This window comes from Ammospiza nelsoni, chromosome 5, assembly GCF_027579445.1.
Source record: "Ammospiza nelsoni isolate bAmmNel1 chromosome 5, bAmmNel1.pri, whole genome shotgun sequence".
NCBI lineage: Eukaryota > Metazoa > Chordata > Aves > Passeriformes > Passerellidae > Ammospiza > Ammospiza nelsoni.
In genome coordinates, this window is record NC_080637.1 from 53,521,009 (window position 1) to 53,540,984 (window position 19,976).

General features: G+C 40.6%; 1 protein-coding gene across 2 annotated transcripts in view; it reads left to right on the forward strand.

Moving 5' to 3' along the window:
• NUAK1 (NUAK family kinase 1) overlaps positions 1–13,206 on the forward strand; it is a 46,886-nt gene extending 33,680 nt beyond the window's left edge. For both annotated transcript variants that reach the window (XM_059472264.1, XM_059472265.1), the window contains exons 4-7: positions 1,196–1,261; positions 7,524–7,643; positions 7,947–8,079; positions 9,151–13,206. In XM_059472264.1, coding sequence (XP_059328247.1) covers positions 1,196–1,261; positions 7,524–7,643; positions 7,947–8,079; positions 9,151–10,304 — 1,473 coding nt within the window. In that variant the 3' untranslated portion in view covers positions 10,305–13,206. The remainder of the gene's footprint in view (positions 1–1,195; positions 1,262–7,523; positions 7,644–7,946; positions 8,080–9,150) is intronic.
• Positions 13,207–19,976: the final 6,770 nt, after the last annotated feature.

Genomic DNA, 19,976 nt, shown 5'->3' on the forward strand with positions numbered 1-19,976 from the left:
CAGTACAACAGAAGATCTTCATTAAAAGCACTACACTGAACTAGTGCCTTTTTAAAGACTAATGATGTTTTCCTGTGCTATGACAGATACCAGACACACCCTTACTTTAGGCAAACCTTGCATTTTTGCCTTTAAAATATTTCTCCTGACATTTAAAAACTCAAAAATTACAACATCAACTAAAGAAGGCATCCCATATAACCAGCTTTAATATTAATGCATTCAAACAAGTGTTAGTTTGCAATTTGAATATACTAGTAAACAACTTTAGAATAGGAGATATATGAAAGAAAAAGCCAAGAGAAAGCTGTGAGGTTCATGCATGAGCTTTAGTACATACTCATTCTGGATAGGTAAAAGTAACTTTACCAGATGTAGCAGGAAAGATACCATTTGCTAATGACCTTACCCATCATGGTATCCACTTGGAATAACAAATCAAGCAATTAAACCCAAGGTAGCTGACTGGCTGTCATCATGGACCTTTTATTTCTGTTTATGAAACAACTGCATAGAGCCAAAACTCGTTTGAGGTTAAAGGCATTGAGCAGCTAACATAATTTTAATTTGAATTCTTAAAACACTTAACAAAATCTCATAAAAAATGGGATTTCTCAAAGTCCTCACTGCATAGTGCTGAAAAGCTGCAGTGCCATTCCTGATGCATTTAATTTTCCCAAGTTTCTGTAAAGAAGGTTCTGACCTAGACCCAGTCTGTTTGCTTCCATCTCTAACATTTACAATCCTTTGGGATTATAACTCCCCCGATCCATGATCCACATGGCTACTCATGGAGGAATGTGGACTTTTATAGGGGCTAACGTCATTGACAGATATTGGTTTCTCGTGTCTGGGAAGAATATCCTGCTTTCACACAGTGGGGGCAGGATCCAGGATGAAATTCAGTTCTGAAAAGACACGCCCCAGCCATCTGCGCCCCCCCCCCCCCCCCCCCCCGCTCTGCCCCCACCCCCTGATGTTTCAGAGTGTCTGTGGGAGGACAGATTCCAGTCATTCTTCCCTTAACCACACACCAAGGGACTAATACAGCGCCTGCCGCTAGTCACTGGGCCGTGAGTGTTATGACAGTGAAATCAGCCCTGAAATGTAGATGCAAAGACCACCCTGCCAGCTCACCTTTAATTTTTCCAATATTTTCTCATGTTCTTCCCCATTTTCTTCTTCCTTGTTTCAGAATGGTGTTGTCCACAGAGACCTAAAATTGGAAAACATTCTTCTTGATGACAATTTTAATATTAAGGTAAGATTCTTTTTCTCAGTTTCTTAGAATGGATTTGCATGTTTTATAACATTTTTACCCAAGGCATTAGAAGAGCCATTGTTATAGTAACAGCTACTAAGCAACAGCATCTGGCAAGAGGCTGGAGGTTGGGGGAAGACAGCCCTGATTGCCAGTAATACACACTAAATGAAGTATTGCATACTTTGGAGGTGAAAGCCCTGTCCTGCCACACAAAGGCCACGATTCTCAATGCAGTATCTACCCACTGGTAGAAAACAGCAGAGCATTTCGTGCAATCGCTCTTATTGTACAAATCATATTATTGCTGGCTGCTTCTGAGGCTAGGAAAAAACTGTTCTGGTCTACAGGGTTCAAGTGCCTCCTACAGAATAGTCTGAATGTTCTTTTGATCATGGCTGGAAAATAAGCAAATAGAGTTTCAAAATAAACCTAGTAAAGCACATGTGCTTCATTAGGAAATGGCCTTGGAACTTCAGACACAAACGTATACTTTGGGTAGTGATGTCAGTGATGTCATTTCCATGCCAGTTCTCCCCAGTGAAAGCATAAGAGTGACTTTTTTTCCTGTCTTTTTCTTCTATTGTTTATAGCTGTAGCACAAAGTTAAATAATGCAGAGATTTAATTTCCATAGTAATTTCCTACATATATATATATATATATATCCTATCTGTATTCCTTTATAAAATAAGTGTAATTTCCAAATGGCTGAATCTGTTTCACTTTCAACCTTTTTCCTCCTTGGGTAGCTGGATGTAAGGGTGGCTGGATGTGCTCATCCATAGACAAACAAGCAGAGGGAGGAACACCAAAGAGTTTCTGCTGATGCTTGAGCATCCTTATTTAATTTAAAAAGTAATCAAGGAGCTGCTTGCGTAACCCAGTACCTAAATAGCCTGGGTCTTCCTTTTGTCTCCAGTGAAAACCCTGGGGCTGTAGGCACTGCCTTCTGTGCTTCACACTGGAGAGATTGCCTTCATTTTGAGCTGATGTGCAATGGAAGTGGAAAGTAACATGTGGTAGCTGCCATCTGTGTAATGCTGATGACAGAAGCTAACTTGGATCAGCTAGTGGATTAAAGACACATAAATATGCAGTTTCCAAAAATAGTCTTTTACAGAAGGCCCATCCAAGGCAATATTTGGATGTTTTGCTGTTAGCATCCAGTGTTGGAGCAGACCTCCCCTCTCCTGTTCCTACAGGGACACTGTCTGCAGCAGCCAGAGCTGTTCTCAGCAGTGCTGAAAACAAAAAGTAGCCTTTCGAGGACATTGTATACAAATCAGGCTTCCGCAGGCAGGATGACCTTTCTTTTCACATTACATGCCAAACGATCTTCCCAGCTAATCAGAGAATTCTTGAGAGAAATGAGGAATTTGTGGAATTTGCTAGCTGTGGAGAGCTGGATCTCTGCACTGTGGTCCTCATATGCAAAACCAGTTATTTCCTCAAGCCTCTGGGGAGCTGATCTTTGTCAGACAGCTCTGCTCCTGCCTCTCTGTCCTTTATGGGAGTTGTTCACCTGTGGGTAGAGCGGAAGGATGGGGCAAGGACAGGTGGCTTTGTCTGGTCCGCACTTGGAGCTGACCCAAGGGCTTCAGAACCACAGATGCATTTCAGCTGCCATAGCAAGTGGCACTGTTGGGAAGAAATTCAGGTGGCAATGCCTCCTCACATACCTTGCAGTCATTTGGACAGGCTTTTCTTGAGGGTTTCCCTTTCCTGACTTGCATTGTGTTTAAACTGCTGTAGGTGTTTTTCACATTTCCAGCCTTTCCTCAGCTACATCTCTTCACTGTTAAGGCTTCTGAGCAGTCAAGGCTGCCTTGGCATGGGGAAGTGGCTTCTTGGCTGTCCCCTAGTCACTACTTGTGCAAAGGGTCTCATGAAACTGAAAAACAGACTGAACTCAGGAAGGTATTGGTATTTCATACATCTTACAGTCAATAGTGTTTGAACTTGGATTGCTTCAAGAGATGCATAATGGTATGATTTTTCTTTTTCTCTCTGCTCTCTTTTACTAAATCTTGTGACTAAGGTCAGCTTTGAATACTTGATGGTAAACATACAGCCACTATTTCCCTGATGCTGAGGTTTTGAATATGTTGCTGTGGTTTCTGTGTTACTTGCACAGAATTTTACTTCCCACTTTTTCTTTGTTTCACTAAACAGTAACCGTTGGCAAGGAAACACATATGGAACTGTAAATTATTTATTAGGAGGAAATTTATCAGGTCCACATTCTGAGAGTACTTACACGTGGTTTGTTCAGGCAGAAAAAAATTGCAGGCATTTGGTATTGACTGAAGGCTTCAAATACTCAGGGGAAGGCATTTTCTAGAAATGGTTTGATAGTATTATCTGTACTTTCCTAGTATTTATATTTCATTCAGTGAATTACAAACACAAAATTGGTAGTTTGATTTTAAGAATGATAAAATTAAAGGAATCTCTTCGTTCTTGGGTGCAATGTGCAATTAAATACATGTTTCTGATGAAGCCAGTGATCTATGCATTATGATTTAAAAAACATGTCATAATAATGTGAAGAAAAAAATTATGTTGTAAAAATAGATCCCTGTATAGCAGCTTAAATAATACTTTTAAAACAGGGAATAAAGAAGACAAGTAATCCATTAGAAATTATTATCCAACTTAAAAGGGTCCCAAGCCATTTTACTTGTTACTACACTAACTCGGAGACCATTCTTAAGCTTTAGATAATTAAATGAAGGTCATGAAGGAGTGTGGAGACATAAGAAGGAGTTTGTTTTGTTTTTAAGAGCTGTGATGGTGAGTAAAAATCTCTGGAAGCAGAGTCATGTTAGAGTACAGCAACAAGGAAACACCAGTGTCTGGAAGCACAAAAAGTACATATTTTGAAGACTTCTGCATATCCACAGGCCAGAGATGGAGTGCAATGAGAGGAAAAAGTGATGCAATCTGTGGTGTATTACTAGGTTTTTTATGGACTTGTATGCAGTACTATTTCCTGCAGACTTTTACTGAGAACAACTAAATGCAGCAGACATAAATGAATCAAATGAGCTTTAAACACTTCTGAGACTGAACATCCTTGTTCAAAGTAGGGATGAGAACAGTTCCTGGGCTGGGAATTGCAGCTAAAAGAGATGTCTAGCAGAGTTTGACATAACCGTATGATCAACCCCAAAGTGACAGAAGAGTAGAACAATGCAAGTGTAGCAGTAACATAATCCTGCTAACTGCTCATTCTCTTGGGCTGGTAAGGGGACACCAATCAGACTAACCACTAAAAACCCACGAGGGTTTTGTATAAACAGACTAAATGTATGGAATTGGGATTTACTTTGCTGGAAGTCTCACCAAATGCACATATATTTCATTTGCTTTAAGAGACGTAATTATTTCTCTATCTGCACTACAGAGAGACAGATTCTTAAGTGGGATAAAGCTGACAATTTCCATGAGTGTGAACTTCGTGGAATTTACATTCCACGCTTCAACAATAACTTACATCTGGTTTAACATAGCTATCAATAAATATGAAACATATACTCCTGAAGCAAGAGGAATGGAAGTCCACTTTTCTGCTCCTCCCAGTTTAGGAAGTTTTTTTGACTTAGTTCCATTTAAGTGCCAAGAACATGAAGTAATGTTGGCTTCTATTAATCTTGTTTTGGGGGGGCATGACAATTTTAATGGGAAAAGCTGATAAACATCAGTCTGTGAGCATGGGAGTGGATTGTAACATAAATACTCTTTTCCTGAATGGTCAAAATGAAAACATGAATGCCCAAGTCTGAGAGTTTCTTAGAGTGAACAATGGCATGTATCGCTATATGTGTGCATGTGTGTGTATATATATATATATATATATATAAATATATAATATCTTTATATATATTCATGCACATCCATATGCATTTTATACATTCCATGGTGTTAAGGGAATGTATTTTCATAAGGAATCACACTGTGCAGTGTTTGTCCTTGTCTTAGCTGCATCCTGAACTAAAATAAAAATCAGTGACCAGCACGAATTTTTAACACTGAAATGATCCCATTCTTCCCCTGATTGACAGGGCAGACTTCATAAGGCTTAAAATCAACTTCCTGCAAGCCAGGCAGGGTGACTTGATAAGAAAGTGGAATTTAAGGCAATTAAGTGCAATCTGAGCCATGAGAATATGTTTTCAGACTGCAATTCAACACCAGCTGTTTCAATGACATTCCAACCATACAATGAAGATTTTACAAACAGCATGTATTTAAGGGTTGAATTTTCTGCTGTTGGTTGATAATACGCTGTCTGAGGGACTGAGTGGATTCAATCTATGAATGAACATGTTGAGATGAATTTAAATTAATGAACAGAAATCAGCTGCTCTTTGATCAGGATAAATACAGATTGTCAGTGAAACACCTGCACAAGCAGAATATCAAAATAGGGAAGAGTGAAGCAGGAAATCTCGTATCTGACTTGTGACTTTAAAATTTGTGTAAAAAGGATATATAAAAAGTTTGTATTTCTAACGCAAAAGTACCTAACAACTATATATCTATTTCTGCCAGTTCATAAAGCATATATGTGTTCCTGTTTTCATCTCAACTGTGTCATTTTTCAATGTAACTGTACTAGTTGAGGTAGTAGAGACAAAGACTTAACCTTTTCCAAGAGTTCACTGAACAATGTAATTCAACAGGTATTAGAGGCATTGATGATACACATTTTAAAAAGCCAAGAGTGAATGATGGTGCTGGCGAGTCCTTTTCTTTCCCACTCACTTTGTGTTCTCATGAATTTTCTCTGGTGAAAATTCCTACGATTTAATTTCTTTCTGGTAGAAAAGACATTAATAAGGTGAAGAAAACCCAGAGAAAATTCCCGTCTTTTATATCTACAATATCTTTTTTATGCCTGTGCTTTATGGCTTTTATGTAGGCATTATGTTGATTGTGGGCAGTAATACAAGTATCTCTGGGAAGCAGAAGCATTTGGGTTTTAAACAAGATGAAAATGAGATGTGTTGCCTTGTGCTATGTTGTATTTTCAGGGACCCCCGACGAGGGAAGGAAAGATAAATCTGACTCCATGTTCTTAGAAGGCTAATTTATTATTTTATTATCTATATTATATTAAAGAATACTAAACTCTAAACTATACTAAACTATACTAAAGAATACAGAAAGGATACAGACAGAAGGCTAAAAAGATACTAATGAAAACTCGTGACTTCTTCCAGAGTCCTGGCACAGCTTGGCACTGATTGGTCATTGAGTAAAAACAATTCACATGAAACCAATGAAACAACCACCTGTTGGTAAACAATGTCCAAACACATTCCAAAGCAACAAAACACAGGAGAAGCAAATCAGATAATTATTGTTTTCATTTATCTCTGAGGCTTCTCAGCTTCCCAGGAGAAAATCCTGGGCAAAGAGATTTTTCAGAAAATATGACAGTGACAGTGTAGAGAAACAAAGAAAATGCTGAGGTTGTGGGAGTATTTAGTGTTGCTGTCATCAGCCTTTGTTTTGTAAGAACAAGAACAGAGAATTGAAGTGAACAAAATATTTGGACCTGATCCTGCACTTTTCTGGAATATTTCTGGAATATTTGGCACTATTCCCAACAGTCCCAAGGGAAGTTTTGTTTGTGTTGGGCAAGCCAGATTTGGGCCTGTTGTTTCCAGTTAGGAACCAGACTTGTGTTTATTATCTCATGATAGACATCTTGTGATAGACATCTCATGGGCTTAACAGCTCAGATTCCTCAGACCCATGTCCCTGAATCTGGAGGAGTGAGTGACTGCCTTGCTTTGCCCCTTGTTCAGGCATAGCTACATTCCAGATGATTTAAAAAATCACTTTCTTCCAGTAATGCTCTAGCTTCCTGCAACACTCCTGCCTCCCTCCTCCTGTTGAATTTGAAGGTCGTGGCTTTTGGCTTGCATGAGTGTGATAAGAAGGGTGGTACTTTCTGCTTGCTTTCCTTTTGTATTAGTAACTATACAAGATGAAGAGCAGTCAATGGACAGCAAGCTTCCCAGTATGAGATTGTCTTTGCAGGCATACGCAATTCATCCAGGATAAAATTACCAGCTGATGATTGTACAGTTGGTGGCCTTTAGAGGGATCTTTAGAGAGAAAAGTAAAACCGACATTGAGTTTTTCCCTATGGCAGAAACAAATACAGCTAAGTCTTTCCTAATAAAGGATTTTTTGTTACTTTAAGAAATCATTAATATTACAAATGCCTTATGCAATTCTGTTTACAGATTGCTGATTTTGGACTCTCCAACCTTTATCATAAAGACAAGTTTCTGCAGACCTTTTGTGGAAGCCCACTGTATGCTTCCCCTGAAATAGTTAATGGACGGCCTTACAGAGGCCCAGAGGTAAGAAGGGTCAGTTTTTCTGTGGTGATATGGGGATGTCTTTGATGATAATGTTCTTGAGAGGGAGTCTTAATGCAAATGTTACTGTACATGTGAGTTCACTTGGATCTGTCCTGTATTTGAAGTTCTTAAGCTGCTTCACTTTTGTTTACATTGCCTGTGGGTGGTTAGTGAGATGTTAGATACCATTTTGCCCAGCAGTAGTTGCAGCTGGACATGATGCTGCTCTTCTGGTGCTAATGGCATTGAGAAGGGCAGGGATCAACTTTCCTGGGCTTCACACATATTGTGTCTGTATTTCAGGTTGACAGCTGGGCCCTTGGTGTATTGCTTTACACTCTGGTTTATGGAACGATGCCCTTTGATGGCTTTGATCACAAAAATCTCATCAGGCAGATCAGCAGTGGAGAATATCGTGAGCCAACACAGACCTCAGGTATGAAAAAGGAGGGAGAGCCATGTACTGAGCTGACAGCAGTTCAGAATGGAGCATTTTGTTTGGCCCCTTCCAACATGTTACAGTGTCATTTTAGAATGATGTACGCCCAAAGAAAAAATCTCATTCTCCTACTGAGTTCATCTGCTATAAATTCCCATCTGGGTGCAGCACTTTCCAAAAGCCCTTTTGAAATTTAAGTTTTGTAGCAGATAGATTTTGTTGCCTTGGGGAGCTGTAATGGGCTCTTTTCAGTAGATCTGTGACAGTGGAAGGTCTGTTAGCTATTGCAAGTGGAATTGTTCAGACAAGCTGTAAACTTGTCCAACATACTGGTCAGTCCTCTCACTACACTTGGGCTACCACAAGCAGCGAGAAGGTGAATGGTCAGAGCAACACAGTCTCTTATTAAAGAAGGCAGTCCAAAATCTGAATTAATGCCCCTGTGTTCACATTGGCGTCGAGGATAGCTCATTAAGCAGTCATGTGACAGAAGAGTAGCAACTAAGTCTGGCTCATGGATTATAATGACTCCTTCCAGCCTTAAATATCTATCCAAATATTATATTTAAATGAATATTTATCTTGTTTTGGTTGTTTGCCATTCCTTTCAATTTTCTGTCTTCTCTCTCTCTATATGGAAATAAAGCTTTACAATACACAGAAGACTACATTGTTCATGGAAAAAGTAAATACAGAAGCAATAATGTGTAGATAATTTAAAATACCCCAATTTTGTTTTATTTTCCTCTAAGTTTTGTCATTAGAATCAATAGGTTGGTGACTTCCTTCAGTAATATGGAACTATTAACTATCTAATACAGTATAAACATTAATTTGTTGGATAGCCCAGAGTACATTTTCCAGAGTGAATCATATTCTTCTGATAAAATAGTGCTCAGAGGCATTTTCCATCATTGACTGACAGTCAAAGCCTTGTTCCTTTTCACTTTCTCTGTAGTATGGAGCATTATTTTTGCTCATTTGATTGTCTTCACACTTTCAATTTAAACTGACAAACCTAAGAATGCCCATGTTCTAAAAATGTTACATGCCATTCTTCACCCATAGATGCTCGTGGTCTTATCAGGTGGATGCTGATGGTGAACCCTGAACGCCGAGCAACCATTGAAGATATTGCCAACCACTGGTGGGTTAACTGGGGCTACAAGAGCAGTGTCTGTGACTGTGATGCCATGAGGGACTCCGAGTCCCCACTGCTGGCAAGGTTCATTGATTGGCATCACCGTTCTACTGGCCTCCAACCAGAGACTGATACCAAAATCAAGTGCCTTTCTAAGCCCAAAGGTCCTGAAGTCACACTAGAGAGACAAAGGTCTCTGAAAAAATCAAAAAAGGAAAATGACATTTCACAGTCCATCCAGGAAGGAGGAGCTGAAAATGCAGCCAAACCAACCTCCAAGAGACCCAAAGGCATCCTGAAGAAAAGGAGCAACAGTGAACATCGCTCTCACAGTGCAGGTTTCATTGAAGGAGTTGTCAGCCCAGTGTTACCCTCTGCTTTTAAGATGGAGCAAGAGTTGTGTAGGACTGGTGTGGCCATTAAAAGTGTTGTAGAGGGAGAGGTAGCTGGCAAATATGGCACTAAGCAGTCTTCACTAATGCCAAAAAAAGGAATCTTAAAGAAAACTCAGCAGAGGGAGTCTGGCTATTACTCCTCTCCAGAAAGAAGTGAATCTTCTGAACTCTTGGACAATAATGATGAGACAGTAAACAGTGACACTTCTCCAGGGGTCACAGAGCCATCCAGAAATGGGTCTTACAGCCATTCCTGCAGGCGTAAGGGCATCTTGAAACATAACAGCAAGTATTCTACCAACAGCATTGAACCTGCTTTGATTAGCTCTGACACACCAACGCTGGAGGCCATGGAAGAAATGGTCTTGCCTGGGGACACATTACCTCGAAGTTACAGTCGCCCTTCCAGCGTAATTAGTGATGACAGTATTTTGTCCAGTGACTCATTTGATTTGCTGGATTTGCAAGAGAACAGGCCAAACAGGCAGAGAATACGGAGCTGTGTCTCTGCTGAAAATTTCCTCCAGATCCAAAACTTTGAAGGACTTCAGAACCGCCCACGGCCACAGTATCTAAAGCGTTACCGCAACCGTCTGGGGGACAGCAGTTTTTCTCTTCTCACAGACATGGATGATGTGACTCAGGTCTACAAGAAAGCCCTAGAGATCTGCAACAAGCTCAACTAGCAGAGGGAAGATGGAAAAGGGAGGGAAGGGAGTTATTTGTGTACCTTTATGATGGAGTAAGCCAGGTCACTGATTTGCTGACAATGGTAGGTTTTGATTCAAAGGAGCTGGCTGTACCTACTTAGCTGAACTCCAAGTAAAGTTACCCCAAAGCCATCTCACACTTCTCTAATTTTATGTCCTCAAAATTTTATCTACCTGACCAGAGAAAAACCTTTGGTCTTTGTATCTGTGATGAAAGCACATCAGGAGCTAGCAGACAAAAGCATCAAGACTTGATGGCTCAAAGTCAAAGCTAGACAGAGTTAAAACTGGAAGTGAGAGACACATGTTTTGAGAGGTTTGTAATTAATATTAGATAAGCTTATTGAAGAGATGAGCTGAATTCTTTAGGTCAGATTTGGATGCCTTTTAGAACAAGAGGCTTTATTTCCCTCTGAGGTTATTTGTCTGGGTACTGTGCTCAGTGGGAATCTTTGGCTTGCATTATGCAGGACATCAGGTGAAGTGGTCATCATGGTCCGTTCCAGCAGAGTGACTTGAGAGGTTCTGAACATGTTCTAAGATAATTTGAGAGACTTGCCCAAGAAAAACCTCATGAGGTGGTTGTGGACAAGCAATGGAGCAGGCATTCATATCTGGACCTTCCACAGTGACCAGACCCATTGCTCTTCAGTGGGTAGAAAGTTCTAAAATTGTTTCCAACTAGCAGCAAAAACAGAGCCACAGAAATGATAATGGCAACTGGAAGGAATGGATGTTATCAGCAGCTAAATGACCTTTTAAGGCATTTCAATCCATATGTTCAATCTGTGACTCTTTCGAAATGGCCAGCTAGATGAATGCCCAGAAAAAGATGGATCTGACAAAGGGTGCCAAGGGTTAACTGACCCTCCAGTCTAGAGTTCAGTTACTATCAGCAAATTGTGCCACCTTGCTGCTACCTTGTAGTATTTGGGGGTGACGGTAGTTTGCAACCAGAATGTTAGGTAACAAAAAGGTTGTAGAACGTAGGAAATGGATAGAGGTCAGAAAGTTAATGGGAAGATGCCTTTCTGCAAATGAAAATGTGTTTAGGTTGGTGTTAACAGAGCAGAAAGAATTGAATGATGAAATGATAATGGTAGATTTAATAACAGAGTTAGCATAAAGTTGTGGGGCTGCCTCTATCTAGTGTAGCTGATACTGAGTGTGCAATGATACTAGTTTGAAAAAAAAAGGATATGCATTTGTGTTCTCAGACATATCCAGCCATCCAGACCTTAGGCTTCAACTCCCATAAAGGTACCATGTGGGTCTACTGGATTACCTGAATGTAAGCCTATGTCAGAAAGGCACTGTGTGTTTGACAGGCCTGGGCAAACTGGAATCTTCAGGCCCATTTCAGTCTCATTTCCATGAGCACATTGCCCCTGGCTTTCTTGGAGGTGCACTCGTGTGATTAAATCACAGGTTTCAGCTGATGATGTCAAATGATCCACAGCTGCAAAACTTATATCCACACTCATACCCAGAGCAGGGGGGCATGGGACAAGTTCTGATCTCACTCCTGCCCTGTAAATGGAACTGTAAGCAGAGTTTGACCCACTGTGTCCCAAATTGTAGAGATGGTGCAGAAACTGAATAGAGTTCCTCTGGGGATTCCTTGGGAACTGGGGATAAGTCCATATATCGATGGCATCTGGGACCAGGAGCAATTTCATTTGCAGATTCCTCTTATTCAGTGTGTCATGGTACTTAAGTCTGCTCGTTCCTCCTAAAAATCAAGTGGGCTACCTAGCATAAAGATGAACCAGCTTGAATTTCCTAAATCACTTAATCTGTGGAGAACCTTTACCTTTTACTTATCCACTTACACTGGACCAAATTTGACTCTGAAATAAACGGCGTCAATACCATGAAATCTCTGAGAGATGTACTCTCAGGTGGTCAAGTGAAATCTGGCCCACTGTCATTTGCTCAGGAAGGGCAACTGCAGGTCACAGATGTGTACCTCTCTGTATGATATTCAGACATCTCATCTTCTCTCACAAGCCCTGCATGTGCTCTTTTACCCATCCCAAACCAGCACCATTTTGCAGTGTGTTGATTTAACAGGTTTGCTGTCGTGCATTTTAAAATGACTCAACATAGCCTCCATGGCCTTTCTGAAAAAAAGGTGGATGTGCCTTGCAGCCACGGCTTTTAACTCATGCCCTGAGATGTAAGAGCTGCATCCTCAGCTGGTGTGAGTCAGTGCTCTCCCGTGCAGTGCTGTCCAGTGCATCACGCCTTCCGTGCACATCTAGCACTAAACTTTGAGTGGAGTTACAGAGATTTCAGGATGAAGGGAAAGGAGCTCAGCTGGCTGTGGTAGGGAAGTGAGGAGCACCCTGAAGGCTCCTATCTCCGAGACTTTTGCCCAGGCCTGCTTCCTTGTGTACAAATGTGAACGAGTGAGTGACTGCTTGCTGCCAAACTGGAAATGTTACGTAGGGATTTACTGGCATGTTACTGGCATGTTACATGTTTACTGGCATGTTATCATTCCTAGAAGAGAAGAAAAAAACTTGACTGCACATTGTTACTATTAGTGTTGTGATTCTTATTTAATTTTTTTTGTAATACAAAGTCAACTTTTTTATTTGAATTTGTCTTTTTTTTATTTATTGGTCTGAAAGCCATTTCAAAGTTATAATAATATATTTGGTGTAATTTAATTGGTGCAACATTATTTTACAGCTCCAGCCAAAATTGTTTGGTGTTATTTTTTGGGGTTTTTTTTGTTTTTTCTCCCAATCCTTGGTTGGTTTGAGCTCTTCGAGGCACACAGGGAAAAACGCTGGATAATCACCCGAAGTGTTTGTATTTTTAATCTGATACTGGTTTTTATTAAATAAAATGAAATTACTGTAACTGTGAACTGTCTCTCTGTCTCCCTTTTATTTTTCACTGTACATCAGCATGAGACAATGCCAAATGGTAATGAACTTGTCATGCAGAAATACAGCAGCATCTCAGCACTTTGTACCAAGTTGTTTATGCAAACCTCCTTGGCTCATTTGTGCATTTGAATATAATGTGGGTGGCCACAGAGACTCCCTTTCTCTGAAGTATTTGGCACTGCAAAGCACACAGAGCTTTCAGCTCTAGAAAAGTTTGGTGGAGAACAGTCGGCCGGGTGTTGTCTGTTGAAAATAAATGAGGTTTGTGGGCCAGGTGTGCTGTAGGTGAGACAGAACTGGCTGAGCAGACAGAGCACAACTCATTTGTAGCTCAGAGACAGATGGTCATGGTTCTTTCTCCTCCCCATCTGGGAAGGAGCAGTTTATTGACAATGTTTTTGTTGGTAAAATTTAGGGGGTTTGAGCAGTAATTTGATCAAAAAAGACTGATGGCCATTCACTGCTGTCGAATTTGGTCACTGTTGAATTTGGTCAGATGGCTTGGAACAGACAGAACAATCAGCTAGTGAGAGGGTAAAAAGGGGAGTCAGTTTTCTTTTTTTGGAATCTCTGCGATCACTAGAAGGCTTTAGATTGTTTTTCTTGGAAAACAAATGGACATTATAAGGGAAGCTGGATGTTAGGTATGCTGTGTGTGCTGGGGACTTGTTAAAATAAAGGAAATGGTTGGCAATGTCTTTGGTCTTTTGGTCTTTGTATTGGCTCTAAACAAGACACCATTAAGCTTCACCCTTGATGCAGCCAGCCAAGATACCTGTGGTGTATATTCTGCTTTTTTTTTAATTATAGGCAGTTTGGATTAGGATCCAAGGTATGGATATTATGAAAAAAGAAAAAGGCTTTAATTGTTCTAATTCATTTTATCTCTCTTGAGCTTTTTAAAACAAGAAGCCGTGGCTGTAGCTGCTAGATTACAACCACTTAAAACCCAGTGGGAATAAAGGGAAGAAGCCAATAATACAGAAGGGTAGGCAGACGTTAATACATTACAAAAGGAATGATTATCTGCTGTGTCCTAATTGAGTCAGGAATTATGAGGTGTATAGTCAGCATGCCTGTTCTTGCACCTGAGGTGAATAAGGTCTAATTGTGCTGGTGGTGGAAAATATACTGCAAGTCTCTTCTGTAACAGCAATTATGAAACAACTTCTTTTTTCTTTTTAACACACTAGTTAAAAAGTGAAGCTGAGGGCAAACTATTTGTTTAATTTTAAAAATAATTACTTTTAGAAAGTTCTGGATGGCAGGGCATGATGCATATTTGTGGCAAGCTCTGAGGTGTAATTATGTACATGTTTGTACAGCTCTGATTGCACAGCTCTAGGGTGGGGTGGGAGCTCAGAGTTTTAATTTTCCTGTTTAGTACAGAAGATAAGTGCAGAGCAATATGCCTTAGCTGAAGTTACATAGTAAATCTGTAGACAGACCTAGTCTTCCTTTAGTTTACTGCATAGGCATTCGAGTGGTTCTCAGAAATTGTTGGGTTTTATGGTTTGGGCAAGGCAGGAGCAAGGAAACAAGAGAGGAGCATTTTTAGTTACTGCAGACAAATGAATTTGCAGATGAATTTGTTATTGACTCCATAAGCATGTACAGTAAAATTTTGCAACAGCAGAGCCTCAGTTATAGCTACAGGGTAAGTTGTAACCAGCCTAATGAAGGGAGATATCTGATACTCATGTAAATTTGGTATATATAAGAAGCTTATCAGTTTGATTCGACATTTATCTCTGTGATTCACAGCTCATTTTAATGAGCTGCTTCTGGAGATGAATCTGCAGGAATGCTTTTGTGGAAACAGAGTTATAGAAACTCTGATTTTTGCTAGCATCAGCCCAAGGTCTCTGGTACCTGTTCGAGGGTTACTCATTTCAGGGTTTCAACTGAAAGTTTTACCACAACAGAGAACAAGCTGGGTTTCCACTGCCATTTTTGGTATTTAGAATTCAACTGGAGCCTTTTTTTATTGTCTGGTGGAACTGTTTTTTCCTCCCTTCCAAATCAAGACATCTTTCTCATAAAAGACTGAGTAATTTGGCTGGAGAAGCAACTTTTTTGGATAGATGATCTGAGCATTTTTGTTTCTGGCTATCTCTATTCCTCACTCTCTGCCCTATATTTCCTGGAATTTTATCAGTGCAGAAAACCCTTTGATTTGTGTGTCATCTGACCATACAGAGTCCTGAATTTTTAAGGAAATTATATTTATTTGCACTAATGCTTAATTGTTCCTTGGAAAAGCATTTTACAAGACAATTCTATGAATCTCCAGAAGACTCCTCATATCAGCTCAAGTTCACACTGAGTTTTGCACCAGGTCCAGGGCCACAAAGGAGTTAGGTAAGTGACTGCTATCAAAATAAGGAAATCAGCTGTGGGTGCTGGCTATAGGTGCACTTCTGGGTCAGGATATCACCCGACTTCTTCATTCAGCAAAGCATCTTGACTGCTAGTGTGAACTCAGGTGTTTTTTGGCACGGAGCACCTCTGAAAATCAATACCCAATCTGTCACACAATAAGCGCCCTGCACTGAAGCCTTTACTGTCAGAGACCATGTGGGAATGTTGGCATCGACCCGCCTTGACATTTTCTTTTTTGCCTTTTCCCCTTTCACTTTATCCTATTTACTTAACACAAATAAAGTGTGTCTCTCTCTCACATAGTCCAAATCCTGCTTGCTGTCCTGTTTAGCTTTGCTCCACAGGCTGCATAAATCTCCTGTCAGGACAGTGGGTTGAACTTTGTTCCCAAGGTCTTTCTGCAGCTCTAACCCTAGCTGTGGCATCGTTTGGTCTCGGAGGCCATTGAGATCCATCTCTGCAGTGGTAGCTCCAGCACTGGTCCTTTGCAGCAGGCAGCTTTTCTTCCAGGATGCAGAAACGGTGGATGGAACCCTGAGCTAAGAGCAGGGAGCTCTCTGAAACAGGCACCAAGCTGCAGGACAATTACAAAGCTGGGCTACCAGGACAAACGGGTTAGACTGACCCAATATAAATCCCTGGAAGTTAGTGGTGAGATTATACCCTTCCCAGCAGGAATCCACTAAGAAAACTGTTCTCCTTTCATAGGCTGGGGAGATGCTAATGCATTTAGAAATATGAGAAAAAAATAACTGTAGAAGGACTGTCTGAAAAGCTGTGGAGGAGGGAGAATATTTCTTGTGGCTCTGCAGTACATATAGTTTATTAAGAAACCCTTCCAAATTTCAGCCTCAGAGATAACAGGACAAGACATACTTTAAATAGAACCTAAGGGAAAACAAATTCATAACAGATGTTAGGAAATATGTAAATATATATTTTTATTTACATATAAAGCCCTAGCCCTTGCTTGCCAGGCAAGAATGATAGGACCAGAGTGTGTGTCATCATCCCAGCTGCCCTGGGAATTGTAAAAAATATTTCTTTAAATGTTCCTTCAAACTCTGTTGTTCTCTTTAGCTGCACGTCCCATAGCTTGATGATTTAATCAGAAGATTTCGTGAGACAAGGGATCTGCTGCCTGAGAAGAGATCTTTGCTAAATTCCCATACAACTGTGTGCCACAAGGAATGTTCAGTTAGCTCCAGCCCTTAGAAACCCCAAGGCAGTTAAGACCCTTGCATTCACAGGACAAAATTGTGTCAGGGTGGAAAGAGGCAATGGGTAACAGTCAAGTTATCCCCAGATGGTGCAAACCAATGGTGACCCAACGTGGACAAGCATCCAGCCTTAAAAACTAAATTCCAAGCATTGTGAAACTGTGACTGGATTGAGTGGGAATGGCTTCCAGCCAGACATGCTCACGATTTGATCTCTCCATATGAGGACTTGTACTTTGTACTTTCAAAAGAAGTGTTAGAAATACCTGTTTCTGAGAAACAAATTTCAGCTGCCTACACCTGAATTTTTGAAACTGATGGCCACCATCGACTCTCTGTGACTTCAGCCTGAGCGGTGGTCCCATGTGCTTACAAGGATAAGGCTTACTGGACCTCAGGCTGGACATTTCAAAACAGAGATACTCAGAAATCTTGAGTCTTTCCTTAGCTCTTTGGAGTCTTTCAAAATATTGACACCCCAGGGCATTGTAAAATTTTGGGGAAATTGTACAATTCTTCAGCTGAATAGGAATTTTATCATTTAGTGTGATTTTTTTTAGGAAATCAAAATGTTTTTAATTTCTCATGAGTGTATGACTGCAAGTACTGCATAGAAGACAGGAAGCTTCAGCCCCTTGGAAAAACAAGACACTTGCAAAGCTTTCAATATCCCAGAACTTGAGTGTTACAGTTCAATAAATCTGTCCTTTCCTAAGGGAAATGATGCTTTAGTCAAGTTTCTAGTGTGGTCTTATCCCAGGGTATCCCACCAGACTAGTCTGAATGGGGATGGAAATTGTCCTATTTTGACATTAATAGAGAAGTCACAAAAAGCCCAGATGAGTAGCACGTGAACAACATTATGTGGCATATGAAGAAGTAACTGCAGTTGGTTTTTACTAGAGCCAGAATGTTGCTTTCTGAAAAGTCCCAAATTATGATCCTGATGTAGCAATGACTTAGGTAACTCTGGAACAAACAAAACTATTGACGATTACAGAAAACATGGCAGAGTAAGGGCAACAATTTTTCTTGGTGAGAGAAGAGAGGAACAACCTTCTCTTGCACTGGATACGAGTGAATAAATTAATTTCCTCCTAGTGTTCCAAGCTGAAATTGAGGCAGATTTACTGGACCCTCCCTTATTTCTTTTCCCAGGGCAAGTACAAGTAGAGAGGAACAACCTTCTCTTGCACTGGATACGAGTGAATAAATTAATTTCCTCCTAGTGTTCCAAGCTGAAATTGAGGCAGATTTACTGGACCCTCCCTTATTTCTTTTCCCAGGGCAAGTACAAGTAGTTAGGTTTGCTCACAATAGATGCAGATTTGTCCCTTGTCACCATTTGCAGTGGGATCACAGTTGCAGTGAGAATGGGATCCTGCTGGCTGACATGCTGAGGGAGAGCCCTTAGAGCCCCGCCCAGGAATCCTGGGACAAAGGCAACTTTAGCGTGAGAGAGGGATCAGAGCCCTCAATGCACTTTAATGGCGCTGGCAGGGACAGCTTTTGTTGAAGTTCTGCCATGCAAACAAAGGAAGATTTGCATATTTTCCCCTCTGACATCAACATGCTCCCAAACACCTGCAAAAGCACCCTAGCCACAGAGGGCGTCTCTAAAAATATTTCAGAAAACACACGTGCGGACCTGATTGCTTCAAACAGCAGAAAAGCTTTATTTGTCAGCACACTCACTAAACCTTAAGTAAAGCTGTACTGTTCCACCACAAAATTATCTGGCTTTTCTTCTGCCAAAGCTGGTACTACTGAGAAAGGAATTCCTGCATTAGTTTATCTGCCTTCTCCCTTCAAACCTTTCCTTCTCGAGAAGCCTCGGTCAAAAGCTGATGTCCTCCAATTATAGAAGCTAAGCTCAAGTCAGTTTGAGGAGTGGAACAAAAGTGACATCAGTTTTGACCAGTCAAAGCTTGTCCACACTGCCTGCATGAACATTCCATGTCTAGTGCCAAATTCCCAGAAATACTGCGAGGCCATACTGACAAACCGCCCACTAAATGAAAGTGTGTTGGAAGCATCAGAAGGCTGTAAATTAATTTAGCCCCCTGCCCTGGTATATACAGTCCTCAGCGCACACAAACGGTTGACTGGTTTTTGAGAGGACAGTAGAAAGCCTGCAAAGCTCAAAGGAGAGATTTGGGTTTTCCACTAAACCATCCATACTCTCCTTCACATGCATGTGAATAGAAAGCCTTTGTTCAGATCAAGCCCGAAGAAACAAACTGTTGTTGAAAGGTCATTTCAGCTTGTTTCAAGAGGTGAGGAAGAACTAGAAAAAATAAAAAAAGTGATCTTCTTACCAGTGATTACAAACATTGTCTTTCATGAGAACAGGCAAGGTTTTGTTAGAAATATCTCTTTTTGTGTTGGACTAATTCATTGCAGCTTCAGGCTAGAGGTTTTGTAACAGCTTTAGCCATCATGATTCCTGAGTGTCCCACTTGAGGCATCCTGGGGAGGTTAGATTTTTAGACAATGAGTGGTTCCTATGAGGATATAGCAAGTGTAGGCGCACTTCTGCCTTGCAGGTCTTGGTGATTGCTTCTTTGAGTGGTGCCTGTCAGCATTCAGGAAACTATTAATTCAGCTAGGTGTTAGCAGAGGAAATATCCATTTATCTGTTCTCTATTGATATCTGGAGGCTTTACTTGGATTTCATACTCCATCATAACGTGACTCTACCACCGTGTTGGTAAGCAACTGTGTTAAGTCTGTCTTCCCACAAAGTACTACCACTTTTATTAGCAAGAGTTTTGCTGCAACTAATGAATTCATTTTAAAAGGAGGGTAGGGAGAGGGCCCATGTTACATTTCAAATGCAACTTTGCCAGGATTTCCTTTAGTTTAGCCTTTAGTTTAGAAAATTTTATTAAAATTTTCCCCCTTTTCTCTCTCCTATGAAACCTGATTCACTAAATTACTCCTATAAATAAGTTTCGCATGTTTAAAGGTAGGTCTGCCTGTTCCTTGCTGACTCAGGGCCATGGCTTTCTATCTGACAGTGAAATGCTACCCAGGAAAATCCCCAAAGGTCACTTTTCAGTATTATTTTTTAATATGAACTCAAAAAGGTTGGCAAAAATGCTTCAGTAGTTTTTCCTGAAAAATGCTTCAGTAGGTTTTCCTGA